Source organism: Calypte anna, chromosome 3 (assembly GCF_003957555.1).
Source record: "Calypte anna isolate BGI_N300 chromosome 3, bCalAnn1_v1.p, whole genome shotgun sequence".
Lineage (NCBI taxonomy): Eukaryota > Metazoa > Chordata > Aves > Apodiformes > Trochilidae > Calypte > Calypte anna.
The window spans coordinates 53,982,031-53,999,261 of NC_044246.1; the positions used below are offsets into that span (position 1 = coordinate 53,982,031).

General features: G+C 38.8%; 1 protein-coding gene across 1 annotated transcript in view; it reads left to right on the top strand.

Annotated features, from left to right (window-relative positions):
* The first annotated feature begins 4,073 nt into the window (after positions 1–4,073).
* LIN9 (lin-9 DREAM MuvB core complex component) overlaps positions 4,074–17,231 on the top strand; it is a 46,990-nt gene continuing 33,832 nt past the window's right edge. The window contains exons 1-3 of the mRNA XM_008501137.2: positions 4,074–4,167; positions 13,995–14,027; positions 15,669–15,763. Coding sequence (XP_008499359.1) covers positions 4,089–4,167; positions 13,995–14,027; positions 15,669–15,763 — 207 coding nt within the window. The 5' untranslated portion in view covers positions 4,074–4,088. The remainder of the gene's footprint in view (positions 4,168–13,994; positions 14,028–15,668; positions 15,764–17,231) is intronic.

Consider the following 17,231-nt stretch of genomic DNA (forward strand, 5'->3'; position numbering starts at 1 on the left):
AGGAGAGATGTTGAGAAATGATTTCTGATATAAATGTTAAACTACAAAAAGCAGGAATTCGTAAATATTTAACTAATATATTTAGCATGGCTGGAGGCTCTTGTTACACAATGGCTTGCAAATATTAAGATAGTTGGTGCAGCTTATATGAGTTGGGTAAACTGAAGAAAACCAGCCTTGGCTTACTGATTGGCAGTCAGTGTAAATTGTTTGTGACTTGCCCAAGTTCGTGCAAGAAAGAAGTGGATGACTAGTAAAAAAAAAAAGAGCATAGGTTACCCAGTCCAGTACTTTAGCCATAAACCAATCTCTAAATCAGTTGGTACAGCCTTCAATGAAATCCTTCCCACTTATGTTTCTAGTCAGAGGGGAAGGAAAAAAACCAAACCCACAACCAAATAATTTATAGATTTAAAAAGACTTCTGGACACATCAAACTTTCTTGATACCATAAAGTTGTACTTGTGATCTTAAATGAGTCATGCTGTGGTTGTAACTACTGAGGTCTTTGCTTCCCTTGGTTCCAGCTTTCTATCTGAAAGACAGTTCCAGACCTGTTATGAGTTCTGGTGGAGTGTTTTTGTGGCCAGTTTATATCCCACTAATAAGTATTTTGTTTCGATTGCTTTTGTATGCGTAGTGAGGCCTGTAACTTTCTCAATTATACTCTCACTTCTGCTACGCCCATGAAAAATTAAGTTTTCACTGTTGTACAGTACATGCATCTGCAGCATTTTCAGCATGCAGCAGTAGGAGCAGGTTGCCAAACATGACCCTCTGGGGAAGAGAATGGCATGAGTAAAGCCACCTTAAAGATCTCCCTCTGTGAGGCAGTTGAGTCAGCAGTACCTGATGGCAAATTCTTCACAAATGGTTACGGTGGTGTAGGACTAATGGTTGGACTTGATGATCTTGAAGGTCTTTTCCAACCATGATGATTCAATTAAATATTCAATTAAATATATGTTCTCAGTCACCATTCCAGTCTGTCAGAACCGTTGTGTCATTTCCACATGACCAAAGTGCAAACCTCAAATTTGTGAGATTTGTAAAAGGACAAACTGAAAACAAGTATGTTTGCATACTGTCAGATAGCAATGGCTGTGGCTTTATCAAACTGGGTTGCAGTTTTGTGGCTTGGAAACAGCATGCATGGGAGAAATTAAAAACTACAAGACAAAGATAACACAGCATTCATAAAAGAGAAAGATATAAAAGGTTGCTTGTATTAGGAATACACATAATACAGTGTCACTAACAGTTGCCCTTTCATCACAGTGAATGGTAATAGCTATTGCTAAACATTTTCCAAATGCAGTTGTTGGAATGACATGAAGGAATACCCAGCATCGTGGTATTAGGAGCTGAATTATACCATCTGACCTGGTAATTTTTAAGGTGATCTGCAGGACATGTTTGGGGCGGGGGGAAATCTTTTTTGTCTTTTCCATCTGTTTTCTAGATTTAGAAAATGCCTGAAAGGCACTGGGATTTTTGTTTGTTTTTCTCTTTGCTTTCCCTTCTAGAAACCCAGGCCCTGATGACTGCAAAATGTAACTGTATTGTAGAAAACTTTTCTTCTCCTTCTCTGAAAATCCCTTGCCAGGTGAAAGCTCTAGCATCAAGCTGGTGCTGGGCAACTGCTGCTTTCAATACAATGAGATGTGATGACAAAGTTTACAAAGCACAGAAGTAAAAATCTTGGTGGTGGAAAGTGCCTTCTGTTGGTTGTGGAAAGTATCAGTGTTACCATTTTTAGCTGAGTATTAACATACAACCCTTGGAATGGGGTGGGCAATCTATCTGAAATACAACAAAAATGCTAATGTCATTAACACATACTTCACTCAAGCCTGGAAGGTCTGGTTAGGCCATGTCAGGCCTTTGGGGTGGTGGAGCTGTTTCATTGAAGTGAAACATTGTACAGGATTTGATACTGTGTGGCTTTTTGCCTTTCAAATAGTACAGATTACAGACAATTTTGTTGCTTCTTTATTATTGTTAAGTGTTATGCCTACACTGCTTTGCATCTCTCTGCTGTAGTTGCTTGTTTTGTGTGATGCAGTAGTGAAAGTGCTCACTGAAGTGTCTTAGGCCCTTTGGGGAAGGAAGGCTGTTTTAAAAGCCTTTCAAAATGAAGGGCATGGAACTACATGCTATGATTTGCATTTTGTTTTTAACCTTTTCTTTTTTTCTTTTTTCTTTTTTTTTTTTTTTTTAAACTCTACTACAATGTACATAGAATCATAGAAACTCCTAGAAACTCACTTTTTTCCTCTTAAGCACAAGGGCAACATTGGGATTTTTAATATATATTTTAAATGTTTCATAACATGACTTCTGTCCAGCCTCCCTCAGCCTGCTAGAGTGCCTTGTCATCTGAGCTCATTTGAATATTAAGAACACAGATTAAAAACTCTTATTCTAATATCCCAAGATATGCATTTTCTGTGTTTTGTAAAACCCTTGGTTTCACCTAGATGCTTTTTAAGAGATACAAACAGGAATAGTGTCCATTTTGCATTACATCATGGTGCTGTTGGTAGTATGCTTAAGATGTGATACTGACTCATCCTTTGAACTTAAATTTTTGTATTTTCATATATTTTTTAAAAAGGAAATTTATTTTAATTGGTTTGAGTAGCATTAGGTACTGTTGTCAAAGCCTAACCCAGGTGCAGAGTCTGGTCCATAAGCATATAAGGTGCTTGTGGCTTACAATACTATCTTGGTGCTTAGGCTTCTTCCTGCAGAAGAATCTTCTTTAAAATTCACCTTAGTGCAGAGACCCTAAGGGAACTACCCAGGGAAACCACCTCTGCTGCTTGCAGAAAGGTTTCAGTTGTGATGGTTGGGGACTGCATTAGATTAGTGTTGGCTCTCACACACACCAGATGGAAAAAAGTGAGACCTTGACCTTCAGCCCTTGAATTTGGTGAGCATTTCTGTCGACTTTTCAGGAAGAGTACCACAGATCACGACTGCACAGCCAGGAATGATTTTGGAGGGGCTTTTATTCTTACCACTCCTCCTCAAGTCTCACCTTTGCAAGCATTTTTGCTAGGTGTGGGACAGATAACAATGAAAAGCAGACACACGGAAAATAAGTAGATTTCAGCAAAAAAATAAAAATCATGTAATATGTGGTAATGAATTTGGATTCCTAACCAGTAAAATTCAGGAAAGAATTGGACTGAGAAAGAAGTGAATAGGGGGATAGACAAAGCAGTTGAGACATGTAATTTTCCACTGAAACAGTGTGAACAATACAAGGCCCTAACGAGGCTAACTTCTGTCTCGAAGATAATTAACAGTGTAGGTCCTGTTCTTAAAACAAGACACTGCCAAGGCTAACTATGGCTAGGGTCTGATATCACCTTGTAACAATATAATAAAGTCAGTGAAATCGAGAAAGGTAAAAAGTTCAAGCTTGAGGAAGACCTCTTACTTCATCCAAAGACCCCCTGACGACCCCCGGATATCTCCCCAAAAGAGGACTCCGCCCAGACTCCGCCTATCATAAATATTATAATGATATGATGTTATGCTATGAATATGTACGTCAACCCACCTTCTTTTGAATATGCATAGAACTGTAATCAGTAAGAGGTAATTCCAGAGTTTTAGGGGTCGTGCGTGTGAGTGGAGCGGAGACTCCCCATGCACCCAGCGCTGTTTTGCTTGTTGCAATTTTATTAATTAAATTAAGGCCATTATCAGAATATTGAGTCTCGGTCATTTTTAACAATCGTTTAGTGAAGGAAGATGGGTGTAACATGCATGTCTAAAGGGTCGGGTGAATCGTCACTTGGGACCAAGTGACAGCCGCCGTCATCGTGCCAGTCTACGGCAGGCCCTTGGATGGACCCTACGGGCTCCGTGACGTACTTTGTCGCTCCTTCCACCGCCCTGAAGCAGCCCGGGCAGGACGCACCCTCCTCCGCCTCCTCCCGGCGCCTCCGCTCTGCCCCACACGCTTTACCCGGTACCCTCCCCACGTACGGACGGACGCACGCGCCCGCCCTCCCGCTCGCGCCATCCCCTCACGGCAGCACCGCCTTGCGCAGTCCCCCTTCTCCTCCCCCAGAATGCACCGCGCTAGGCAGCCTTTGAAAAAGCGGCGCGGCTCGTTCAAGATGGCGGAGCTCGATCAGCTGCCTGATGAGAGTGAGTAGCGCCCCGTTCACCCCCTGCTCGCCTCCGCCTCCCCCTCCCCTGTTCTCTGCGGGACACACGCGCTGCGCCCTGCCTCTAGCCCGCCTCCCTCCTATTCGTCGTGGGCGCTGTGCAGGGCCGGAGCAGGAGCTTCCTCCCTGGCAACCGGGCCGGCCCAGCCTCTCCCCCCCTCTCCCCCTCCGTCTCCCGCCTCCCCACCCCTCCGCCACCTCCTTCCTTTTCCCTGCCGCTGCCCCTCCGGTGCGAAGCCGTGCCCCGTTTGTTGGCGTGGGGAGGGCGGAGGGCGATGAGCTTCCTCCCGAGGGTGCGACCCCCGTTGACCTCGAGGGTGCCGAGGCTGGATACCCTGCCCCGCCCGAGTGAGGCGGCGGGGATGGCCGGCGTCACCTGCCGGGCGCGGCGCGGTGCGGGGGCGCGGAAGCCGGGACTTGGGGCGTGGAGGGGAAGGTGTGAAGGAGTATGCGGGGTACACCTGACAGCCTGTCCTGGCTGTAGGGGTGAGCGCGGTGCAGGGGAAGGGCCGAGTAACCTGGTGCTCTTCTACCTGTCGTCCTAGGAGTTAAAGAAGAACCTAGGTATTCATAGCGTGTGTTGTGTACAGTGTGAGAACTTCTGAGGGACTTGAAGAACGACAGGGCTATACATACTGCATCTATGGGGCACTGATAGACGCAGAGGGAAGAGTTCAAAGATCATGTGTCAGTAGATGAAAATCAGATGAAGACAGAACAAAAATACATGCTTGCATGCATACTTCTACAGCTACACAGGGTGTGTGTAAATGTTCAACATATGTGAGTATTAAGTTAAAACTTAAATGAGAAATATGCACACACTGCTGTATATATGGATTTGTGCACAAGGTACTTTTGTATTATAGAAGAGAGCATTATTTAATGTCAAATGTGTCTATGCACTACATCGATATGTCTTCTTACAAAGAATGCAATAGAACTTAGTAATACCCAGTTTTACAAGTTAATAATTGAAGGTAGTTGTATGTCAGAGACAGAGAGCACGAAGGGCAGTACGGGCACATAGAGGAGAAACTGGTCGTGTTCTTACGTATTTTCTTTGTGCTCTTTAGCAGCACTGGAAGTTAGTGGTGGGACATTTTCTGTGTACTGTGGATTCTAGATTAGTCATGACCATGTACCGCAAGACACATAAGCTGCTTCCTGGAAGAAAAAAATCAAGGATTTCTTGTTAATTATCAGTGACAGAACAGAGTGGGATGATACTGTTTTTTTTAAAAAGTAATGTTTTTATCCTTTTTTGTACTTCTATCTTGCTCCTATTACTCCTTTTGCTTCTAGTGATACACTAAGCAGCAGTAGTGATTCTCAGTTTGAGAAACCACAGGACAGAGAAGACCATCAAATCTGCAACTGATATCTATCAAGCTCTCATAATCATTGCTTTAAGGTTAATACTTATTGCTGAAGACTGTGTCTAACCAAGGGAGATCTAGAGGATGACAGAAAAAAGGATGGATGTTGTATGAGGCAATTTGTCTGAAGTGGCTTTCATCACAGAGAAGGGTACACAAGGTGCAAAGAATGAAAGAGGTGGGAAGTATTGAGCCAGTGTGAAGGTATTGCTTAGATATACGTCTGTACATTCACGAGTTCGGTGGAGAGCGATATCTCTTATTGGAAGTGACTTGCACAGTAGAGTAAGATTGGTAGAGAAAAGTCTCTGCCATGTGTAGGTAGTATGGGCTCAACTCTTCTGAGGGGAAAAAGAATTTTATTTTCTTTCCATGGAGATTTTCTTGTATTGATCCGTATGTGAAATCCATTGTAAATCACTTGATAAGAACACAAAAAGGAATTAATGAAGGGGTTTTTTTCCTTGATGGCTTCACTCTGTAGCCTTGTAGATTAAATTGGCAATAGTCATGATGTAGTTGAATTTTGACAGTGTTTCAATTTAGTGGTTTTAAGCCCTCATAGAAAATTACTCTGAGTTTTTACTAAATTATTTAGCAATTTAGGAAAATATATACACTAATAACCATTTATTTTTCAAAGTTATTATGACTGCTACTTAAAAAGAATATTTACTTGTGGAACATGCTAGAAGCTTTACATTTCTTTCAGCATCTGTTACTATCTGTTGTTCTATGTACAGCTCTAGCAGAATTGGTTTTACCTAAAGCATTGTAAAACTTTAGATGAAACTATTAATACATGCCAAGTTAAACTGAGGCATCTAGTAGTTTTAGTAAACATACATGCATGAGAGTAGACATATATTTGGTGACACTGTTTTGTGCATCACTAGGTAAACTCATGAACATATCAACTATTCTTTATAAGATTATGAGAGAGAAGTAACTTGAACTCTTATTTTTGATGGCAGTATGTTGATCTTCATTACAGCTCCAACAACTCTCAGGAAAGAAAATGGTCAATATCCCTACATGGCTGGTGTCATTCTTTTAATCAAACAGATTTATGAAGGGTCATTGTAAATTTAGGATAGAACTGACAGTCTCAGTTTAGTACACCTCAGTCATGTAATGCTGTACCATATTAGAATCTGATTAATATAAGTCATGGACCAACTGAGATAAATGTAATTAATAATTAGCAGCATTTTATTCCTTATTTGATCTAATTTCCTTCTTCACTATAATGGACAGTGTTTAAGTTATTGTTCCTGATTTTCCTTGCCCATCTTCCAGAGAAGACACCATGTGTTTCAAGATAACACAAAGTGTGAAAAATAAATTTTTCATCTTTTGGCCGCCTTTATATCGCCTACAGTGGCATGAGTAACATTTGACAGGTCCATTGCTTTGCTTGTAACATTTACTAGAGAAGGGTGTGTGTCTCAGTCAGAGTTTCAGAGGGTTTGCCTTGTGTTTCTATTCCTATTCTTTGCAATTTTAGTGGAGTGGATGTTTTCAAATTACACTGTAGCAGTCACCACAGAGAGTTCTTTCATTTCTGTTCCTATACTTAAAATGAAGGTATAAACTTAGTTCTAATTGATATAATACTGACCTAATGTGGCTTTTAGTTTGCAACTTAATTTATAAGGGATAATAACTGTAAGCATTGCAAAATTGGTTTTGGACTCTTCCATGATGATGTAAAAATAAGTTGCTAAAAAAGTTATAATAGTTCATGACTACCAGACTTTCATATATATATATATATATATATATGCTCTTGTGAATTTTCTCCTGCATATTTTATAGTAAAGTAGAAGACCAGAACTTAATTTTCACATAAGAGCTGTAAGTGAGCACAGCATTCTTGGTGATGGTAAGAACTATGCAGTTTCACTTTCAAATAGAGAATCTGATTAAGTGGAGTTTGTCCTGGAGTATTCTGGTAGCACCTACTTGCCCTATGGCAAGTACTGTATTGCAGTTGGCCAGTGAATATTCCTTAGCCCAGGAATTAGATAAATGTGATGTTCATAGTTGTCTCTTACAATATGTACTCTTTTTTTTTTTTTCTGCTAAACTTACTTTTGTCCCATTCTAAAGCTGACAGTCTCTCCTTTTGACATGGATAGGAGGGTTCACACTAACAACTTAACAAAATGAAGATGATGTCAGTGCATAAGTTTACCTGCATTTCTTGTAGTTCAGGCCTTTTCTGACTATTGTTGCCAATGGAGAGGGAGGAGTATAGTAACCTAGGATGGAGCAAAGTGTTGTGAAGAAAGAGCAGTTTTGTGGCAAATCCTCTACCTGAGAAATTCCAGAATATTGAGGGTCCCAACTGCAGAAGTACTTATAATAATTTGATTTATATCTTGGAGACAAAATTGGTTTCTTCAGACTGTTGTGTTGGTGCCTGATGAGTGGCTAAGTTTAGTGAATACATTCCCCCCTCTTCCTCACCACCTGTTAATTTTGCAGTGGAGGTTAGGTGATGGGCAGTTTTACTTCTGCAGGTGAGATGGCTGGCTATCTCTGTCTCAGCAGAGGAAAGCAGTTGATTATTGTATTGGAGTGTGCATAATGCTGCCCTGACTTTTGCTGCTAGTCATAGTAATCTTATTTGTGGATTACTCAGTTATAAAGCGCACACACTAAAGCTGAAGTAAGACTTTTAACAAAACAGACAACATGTGAAAATGTGGCTAAAAACCTGTCCTAGTCGTGCTAGAGGCACAGCTCTTCTAGCACAGCAGAGACAAGAGCTGGATCTTGATGTGTTCTTTTGTGCAAGCGAGAATGCCTGGAAACAGCTCTGTAGAAGTGGGAGATGCCATTTTTGGTAGAAGTCGAAGCATGCTTAATTAACTAAATTGCCGTCAGTATGGGGCTGCTTGTCAGGAGTGAACTACTGAGTTGCATCTGGGCACAGTGTTTCTGTGCTGTAGATAGACAAACAAGTGGCAAGTGAGTCACAGAAAGAAGCCAGACTGTACTAGTGATGGGTGTCAAAATGTTAACTTTTTACAGTACAAATACCGAAAACAGTATATTGTTGAATATCATATTTTTGGAGACATCGGTGGTAAATGCTTCTAGGGGCTTGTGTTTTAGGACAGGCAGAAGAAGGGAAAGCAGAACAAGGATCTTTCTGCATTGCCTTTTACGCTATGGATGGAGACTGCAGCATAAGGGCAGCACTTCCTGCAGAAATTGTTTTTACCCCTAGCGCAATCTTATGCTGTGGTTCACAGGCACCCTGCTTCTGCATAGCCAGTGCTCTTGGATGGCTAGAGAAAGGATGAGGAATACCTATTGCTACTATCATTTTCCAGTCCAAAGGTGCTGTGAGCCTAGTACCACTGTGCTCTGGACATTTGAGGCAAAAAGTCACTAGAACTATATGAAATTACAGCATTTGTGAGAAGGCTCAGGGTTAGTTTGTGGCTGCTAAATAGTATCCACTTTTGTGTTACTATGGTATCAGCATATTGTCCATTGTGAGAATGCAGTGTTTAAAAAAGGGGGCTTTGGTATTGTGCTTACTGTCTGCACAAGTCCTGTAAGAGAGTTCACATAGCTGAAAAACTGACTTCCATCTAGTAGTTAAATTAGGATTTGGAAGTACACAAATGTCAGTTTATTCGTAGGCTCATGACATGAGGGAAATACTCATTCATGCTTTAAGTGAAAAGTTATTGTTCATTTATTTATTTACCTCTTCAACAAGCCCAGAGTTCTGGGGGGGCCTCAACAAGCTACCCAAAGCCACTTTTTCCTCTGATGCATGTTTTCCAAGCTTTCCTGAATAATCTATCCTTTCAATGGCAAATTTTCTGAGATGTTTCCTCTGCTGAAACAACTTATACTGTGCTTGTGTGGATGAATGATCTCTTGGAGGGTTAGTGACTTGATCTGTAATAAAGTCTTGTGTTTTTTCCTTCTTCTCAATTATTTTCCTCCATCATGCCATTTTTAGTGCTGGTGATGTAGTTTAATTACAAAGGTTTTTGAGGTAGTCATGAATGTTAAGCTGCTCACCTGTGTAACAATCTGGAGAGGAAAGGTTTTACATTATGTAATTGCTTAAGTGGATAATAGAATTTTCTATATTGATTTATATATACTCCTTTTTTACATTAGTCAAATCCGTAGTTATGGAACATCCCTTTGGTTGCTTCTAACCTTTTTATTCAAAATTGTAATCAGCTGTTACAAATTAATTACAAAGAAAGTATGAAAACACTTTCACAAATGTAATGTGTTTGTGTTTCTGTTTTAAATTTTAAAATCAACTGTTGACAAGCTGTATTTAAACTGATTTGCTTCACTTGAGTACTAAAAATATATACCAGGCTATCTACAACTGCCTGTATTGAATTGCAGTCATATTCCACCTCTTTTGTGTGGTATGTTTTAATGAGGGGATGGAATTGATGCTTATTTTTTAAACTTAAACCCAACTTTAATTTTTGAAAAGGAGAGAAGATTTTGTGCTTTTTTTTCCTCATCCTTCAAAGTCCATGTCCACATCAAAAATACTTTTTGGAGGGCACACCATCTGAGTTCCTTGTGAAGTCTTTTCATACTGCTTGCAGAACATTCAGAGGTTGTGTATGGTTCTTTTTATGTTAATCCTCTGTACGTGCTCCTCAGTGCTGGGGAAAGGAGGCTGGGGCTAGAGGAGAAATTCCTGGTGGAAACCAGGTCCAGAGAGGGTGTTGGCTCAGGTCTTGGGGACCTGTCCATCAGCCAGATAACAAATCAGCAGCCAACCAGTCTTCTAGCTAGCCTAGCATGAAAACATCAGGGTGCTTATTGTGCTAAACTTAGTAGACTGGAGGTTATTTTGGTGTTGATTTATTTTTTTCAAAGTTATTTTTATGTGGACTTCCTGCAGATCACTTCTTGCAAGTGTTATAAAACACATAAATATAATTAGTCCTGACTTCTAGTTGCTTAATGAGCTTCCTGTTATCATACTTTTAAATGCCTCAATCTAGAACACAGTTATTTTTACTGCACACCCATTTCACAGGTGTGTTTTTTCTAGGGCCAGAAAAGGCCATTATAACCAACTTACATTCTTCATTAAGCATGCTATTATACTTGTGTTTGGAATTTCTGAAGAATCCATGTTTCCTTTTTAGCTATAGATTTCTCTTTAAAATACAGGTAAATTCGATTTAAAGACTTTGAATGGTAGGGAGCCCAACATGCCCTTTCTTAGTATAGCTATAGGAAATCTGTTACACTTAACATTCATTGTTAACCTGGACTTACCCAATACAATTTTTTGACAAAAGGGTCTAGTCATGCCTTTCCTTGTAAAAGAAGGTTGCAGAACTATTTACTCTCTGAATTATCTTCCTTTGTAAATACTTATGATCAGTGCAAATCTTGATCTTCTTTGAGAAGAACAAGACTGGAGTGTCTTGACTTTCTCACAATAAGGTATGTTTTTAGATCTTCAAATCTTTCTTCAAGCTCTCTTCTGAATCCTTTCCTGATTTTTTCAGACCTAGGCAAGTGAGAACACTGTGTTCCAGTAATTAATTTACTAAAAACCTACACAAAGCATTACTCGGTAGGATACTAAGATGAAACTGAGCCAATCATGGAGTTTGCATTGGAATAATATGCCAATGTAAGCTACTGCAAGCAGGCCTTCTAATTTCTGAACCACTGATGTGGTGAGCTGGCTTGTATTTCCTTCCTAGGTTGAGGTTGTGTATTTAGTATAAAGAAAGTCACATCCATATTTTGCTGAACCTGGAGGAGCTGGGAAGTAGATTCTGGTTGTAATAGGCCTTATTTCTTCCTTTCCACCCATTTATCTTTTAAGTATTTGATATTTGTAGAAATGACATCTGTGTCATTGTCATAACAGATGTTAATATTCAAGCATGTGTGTTTGTTCTACTTACAGATTCAAGTTTATAATTAGAGTGCTGGTTAAAAAGACTGCCAGTGATTATATATTTGTTGTTCAGAACAGGAGTGTATAAAACTACTGCCATTTAATGTGAGGCTGGGCTAATAATTTAAACTAAAAATTTTGTTTGGTTTAATAAACTTAATCTACCCTGAGTTACTTTGCAATTTTTATAGCTTTGAAATGCTTTTATTGTATTAAATGTCAGTTACTTTTTATTGTAACACATTGTTGCTTAGATGATTATCCTAGTTTCTCAGTTTGTGGCCCTGGAAGTATGTAGTTAAACTAAATGGAAAAAGTAGGGAGATGTACCATATTCCTTGAAGTTTGGTGGTGTTGCAGGTAGTCCCTAAAATGAATATAGAAGAAATTGACAAGAAAACTCATCTGTCATATTATATTGCCTTTAAGGTAAAATTAAGTGTATGGGTGTTTGTAATTTTTATATCCTACATGTATTCTAATGCTTTAAGCTACAGAAGCATTGGTGTTAATAGTTTTTTGCATCTTGTTACATTAAAATAATTTAGTTTAACTTGGAACTTGTATTCTTAAATAAAGCTGCCCTTTTCCAGTTACATTTCTTTAGTTGCAGGTTAAGTGAAAAGAAATGAGCAGCCTTATTCTAGCATGCATCTGTTGTGGGTTAACTGTCCTATGTGGAAAAGTCCCTGGCAACTAATGCTGTTTTGGAGTGGTAGTATTATGAAGCCAGAAGGTAGCACAGTAACATTCTGCTGTCCCTCACTTCATCTACTGCCCTGCTCTGCAGACCCATCAGCTTAATGGTTAGTAAAGGATCTTGGCAATTTCAGCTATGAGAATGACATCAACCCCAATATAAAGATTTTTTAAAATATATAAGATTTGTTGCCTCTTTCCAAGTTGTTTCATTTCAGTTGTTGGTCTACTCACCCATGACTTAATTGGTTGAACCTGATTCACTTGAGTGAGATGGTCAGATAAAGTGGATGATGATTTTACATTCGGTCTTACAGATGAAATGCCCTAGATCTTTTGGAATAGTGATCAGTTCTGAAAAGCCAGCATCTCCTTCATTTGACACTCCTGATGACTCTGCTTCTGCATCTTCTTCCCCTATGATGTGTATTTTCCTCATGTTCTTAAACTGTTCTTAATTTATTAATTCCTGCATGCATTTCTCACTGTCCCTTATGTTACTTAGGAGGGCCTGCTAGTCCTTCCTGTTAATTTTAAGAACAGCATTCTTGGCTGATAACAGGGCATCCCTGTATGCAAGCACAGTGTGTAGTATCTGATTATTAGTAGGAAATTAAAAAAAAAAAATAATCCTGTGACAACTTGCTTACAAGAGCTGAATTCACTGTGGATCAGAAACAAAAATAGTATGCTGAAAAAATAAGTACCTTGGGTGTTTTTGCCATTGCTGCACCTGTATTCTCTTCAACAGAGCACCCCAAACCAAAATACTCTGTTCTCCTATAAAGGGGACGTTCATTTTTTGGCTCTGTGATACTCATTGGAATGCATCCTCATAGTGTCAAGGATATCTGTCACTGTGAAGTTTATGGTATTAGGACCTAAATACAGTTCAGTTTCTTGTGAAAAGGGATTACCAGACCTTTGGAGTTGGAAATGTTTTTAGAACAGCTGTTCTTAAGAGAAGCTGAAGGGAGAGAGCAGGGAAAATGAGAAGAAGAAGAGGGTTCAATGCAAGGACTGCTTGCAATGCTGGAACATAACTGGAAAAATAAAGAGAAAGAGAAAAATAAATTTGAGAGGAAAGCATGAATCTGTTGAAGCATTTTCATGCAGAAATATAGTGTAATTGCTTCAAATTCTTAGAGACATCTGATAATTCCAGAACTTGAAGGCACCATTCAGACCCAAATTTGTCTTTTCTGGCCCCAGTTTCAGTAGTTCAAGCAAACTAAGAATCCAGTCTGCATTTATAGTATCTCAGTCTGCTGCCTTTATGAATTAAAGAGGTTCCAGTGGGGGGCAATGAACTATCCATCTCTGTACTTGTGAACCAGACTTACAGAACATAAACTAGTGCTTTTGTGTAAATTTTTGACATTGAAGAATTCTGGATTGGTAGAAATGATTTTTTTAAAGTGTTAATGTCTCCTTGTCAGTTGTATAATACATTTGCAGCTGCACCAAACATGCATCTGTATGGAAGTATGTAGATTTAAAGCTTGTTCAGAATTTGCTGTGTTTAACAAAAGTGCTTGGCATCTGGGGCTGTTTTGTAGATTTGAAATTAAAGGAAAAAAACAAAACATGAATATATGCTTTCAAGATCTACTGGATAATATATAATGCTATACTTAGTGCCATGAAGGGCACAGGACACAGAGGATTCACTCATTTAGCTGTGAAACATTTATTACTACAATTCTACTTCCTCCATAAGAACTAACTTAGAAGACTCTGTATAGGTTATATGGTTTAAAATAGCTTATGATTTATGTGAACTTTTGATCATTTTTGCAGGTTCTTCAGCGAAAGCACTTGTGAGCTTGAAAGGTAAGCAATTAATGTGTAATTTACTTGTACCCAGTCTGACTTTCATATGTAATTTCTAGATTCAGGAAATGCAATAAAATAGCACTGAAGGAGGTTTTTTGTTGAAATGTTGTTTTATTGTGTATGTTCTTTAGATTAATAATCCTTAGTGGCTGAAGCTAACTATATGTGTTGATGTGTATTTTGACACTGCTCTTCCAAGTGAAATTCCTGAAATGTGTTTTTAATTTCAAAGTACTGCCTAGGCATTAGGTTTGATGAGAAGCTTGAGGCAATTTTTCCTCTATTGAAGATGAGACAGGAGAAGGATTCTTAGCAAGACCTGTAAATATGTCAGAATTTACCTTGGGAAGGAATTTCAGTCTCCTTGTGTTTTATGTCAGTATGTTGTGGCCTAAATAAAAATTCTGTTTCTTATATATTCTTCTTTGAAATATTCCTAATATTTATATAAAATTCAGAATACTTATATGAGTAGTGGTCAACATCTTGATGTCCAAGAACAGTGACAAGTAGTGTCCGTGTCTGGCAAAGATGTTAAAGAGCAATAGTCCCAGTGCCAACCTACTTGTCACTGGTATTGGTTAATTAGGAGAATGTTCTTGAAAAACTCCCAGCGTCTTCCTTACGCTCCATGGAAGCTTCCCATGGGATCCCTTCCAAATGGGGCCCAAGGGAGCTGAAGTTTGCTCTTTTAAAATCTAAAACCTTTGTTCTTGACTTAACCTTCATTATGCTCAGCAATATCACAAACTCTACAATACTGTGGTCAGTGCAGCCAAGTCTGTCAGTAACCAAGCAAGTTTTCTTGGTTAGTGAGTAGTAAGTCCAGCTGTGCCTGGTTGGCACATGCAACACTTGTGTGAGGAAGCAGTATTCTACATATTCAAGGAACTTGATTGGTGTTAGTTGAGCTGAAGTGTAGCTCTTCCAACAAATGCCTGGGTAGCTAGTCTACCATAAGGGCCACTTTTTGTTGACTTAAAGCTTGCCTGATTGATACAAATATTGCTTCATTGGTCACATCATCTTGGTCTGGGGGTCAGTAACAGATGCCTAGTGTAAGGTTACCCTTGGGGACAACCGCTCTGATTTTGTTCCAACCAATACTATTCTGGGATGATATTGCCCAACAATAAATGTTTCTTTATGTATTACAAGGCTTCTGTTCCAGAAGCAAGAAAGCATGCTCTGTTGAATACATTGTAACTAATAGAGTATAATTTTACTTACTTGTATGTGAGCACCCAGTTAGCAATTTTTTAGAACCAGACTTCAGTAAGCTCTTGCAGAGCTTTAGCTCCTCCAAGTTGCAGTTACAGCCACAGTACAGCTGTCTAGCTTTGTGTTTAGCTGGCTGTGGGAGTAACTGATGGTGGAAAAGGAGGTATCAAGAAATCTGAATGTTGTCAGGAGTAAAAAATTTTTTTTCATGTTTTTCCTTGTACTAATGTTTTTTTTAATTAGAGTTCAGAACACTTTGATAAAAATTAGAGAATTTAAAATCCATTTGTAAATAAACTCAAAGATTTGCAAGTAACAAAAATGTAGTAGTAGTTGATGGTGTCATACTAGCTCTTGGATTGTAGTTATATTATAACACACATGTATATGTGTAATTATGACATTTTTTCACAACAGAGGGAAGTTTATCCAGTTCATGGAATGAAAAGTATAATTCTCTGCAGAAAACACCCATTTGGAAAAGCAAGAATGCTGGTTCTTCAGTGGAAATGGTAAGCAATAAAAGACAGTTTCAGGATTGCTGAAATATCATAAAGTGGATCAAATCTAAGGATCAGAAAATTATTTTGTATATAACTGTGTCCTTTACATTAAAATTTGAATACAACATAAAACATTTTATAAGTTAATAATCAAACAGATTAAATTGCTTACCCTGTTAAAGATAGCTTGTAATAGTTTTCTCTTATTTCTATAAAGCAAGTACTGTGTGAAATGTTTGTGCTGTATCCCCCACCTTGAACTTAGGAACTGCCATTTTTGATAAACCTTTTGTTTTATCCCATGTATTATGTCACTTCTAACTATGTCTGAGTGGCAAAGCTTACAGAAAAGTAAGGGAAAATGTCATACTGGACTTCCATCATTCTGCCTTTGGGTTGGTAGGTTTTAATAAAAATAAAGGAATGTCATTGAAAGATCAGACAATATTCTGAGAGGTCTTACAAGAGATCTTGCATTAAAGAAATGAAAGGTAATGCTCCTGCAGTGTCTGAGGTCATGTGTCTAGTGTTTGGGTTGACCATATTTCTCTCTTTTCTGAAATATTGTTTCTTTCCCCTTTGAGCATTTCTTGATTACTGTCAACCTCCTCTACTTTACTGAATCAAGTGATGTTGGTTTGGTTTTACCACTAGCTATATGTCACGCAGTGCCTTGTTTGTCTACATTTGTAATTTTGTGTGTGCTCTTTACTACACCCTGGAGAGTATATGAAATATTTGTCTCAAATGCTAGGGAAATCTTTCTCCAATACTCTTCTTGTGCCACCTTCTTCTGCAGTAATTGTGACGAACTTGCCAGCTGTCACCTCTTTTTTATTCAAATCATTGTATTTTATGAACTGTTTGCTTACTGGAAGAGAAACTTTACATTTGAAAACTCACATGATCCTGCTCTGCTCATCTATAATGTTATCTGAGCAGCATCCAGTAGTGCATTGAGCAACATGGCTAACATCTGTCATAAGTAGCTTATTCTGTGATCTTGAACCTTTAGAGGGAAGCTTACAGAGAGTATTTATTTTGCTTGGATTCACCTAAGTATATATACATACATGTTGCTCATGCTGGAGAACATAAGGCCTACGAAATGCAGTTCCATAATCACCAGAACCATGTGATGGCCCTTGATTCCTGCAGTTGATGTCACAATTTTCAGCTGTTCCCTAGGAAGGTTAATCTTCTGACAAAAACAAGCCTTACTGGTAAATGAGAAGAGAACATATGCTAAAGAACTGAATTCACTAGCCATTTTTACAAAAACTTTGACAATCTTCAGGTATGCTGGCTGTAGATATTAAAAACAAGGAGTCTAGCTTTCTTTAGAAAGCTAGAAGCAAGATCACATGAGATTCTGATGTGTTAGCAGTGACTCATGTTGCTGAGATTTGATGCCATCTTTTGTACTAGTTTGAATTCCCTGAACAGTGGAAGTTGTTTACAGATGTGTTGTACTGTT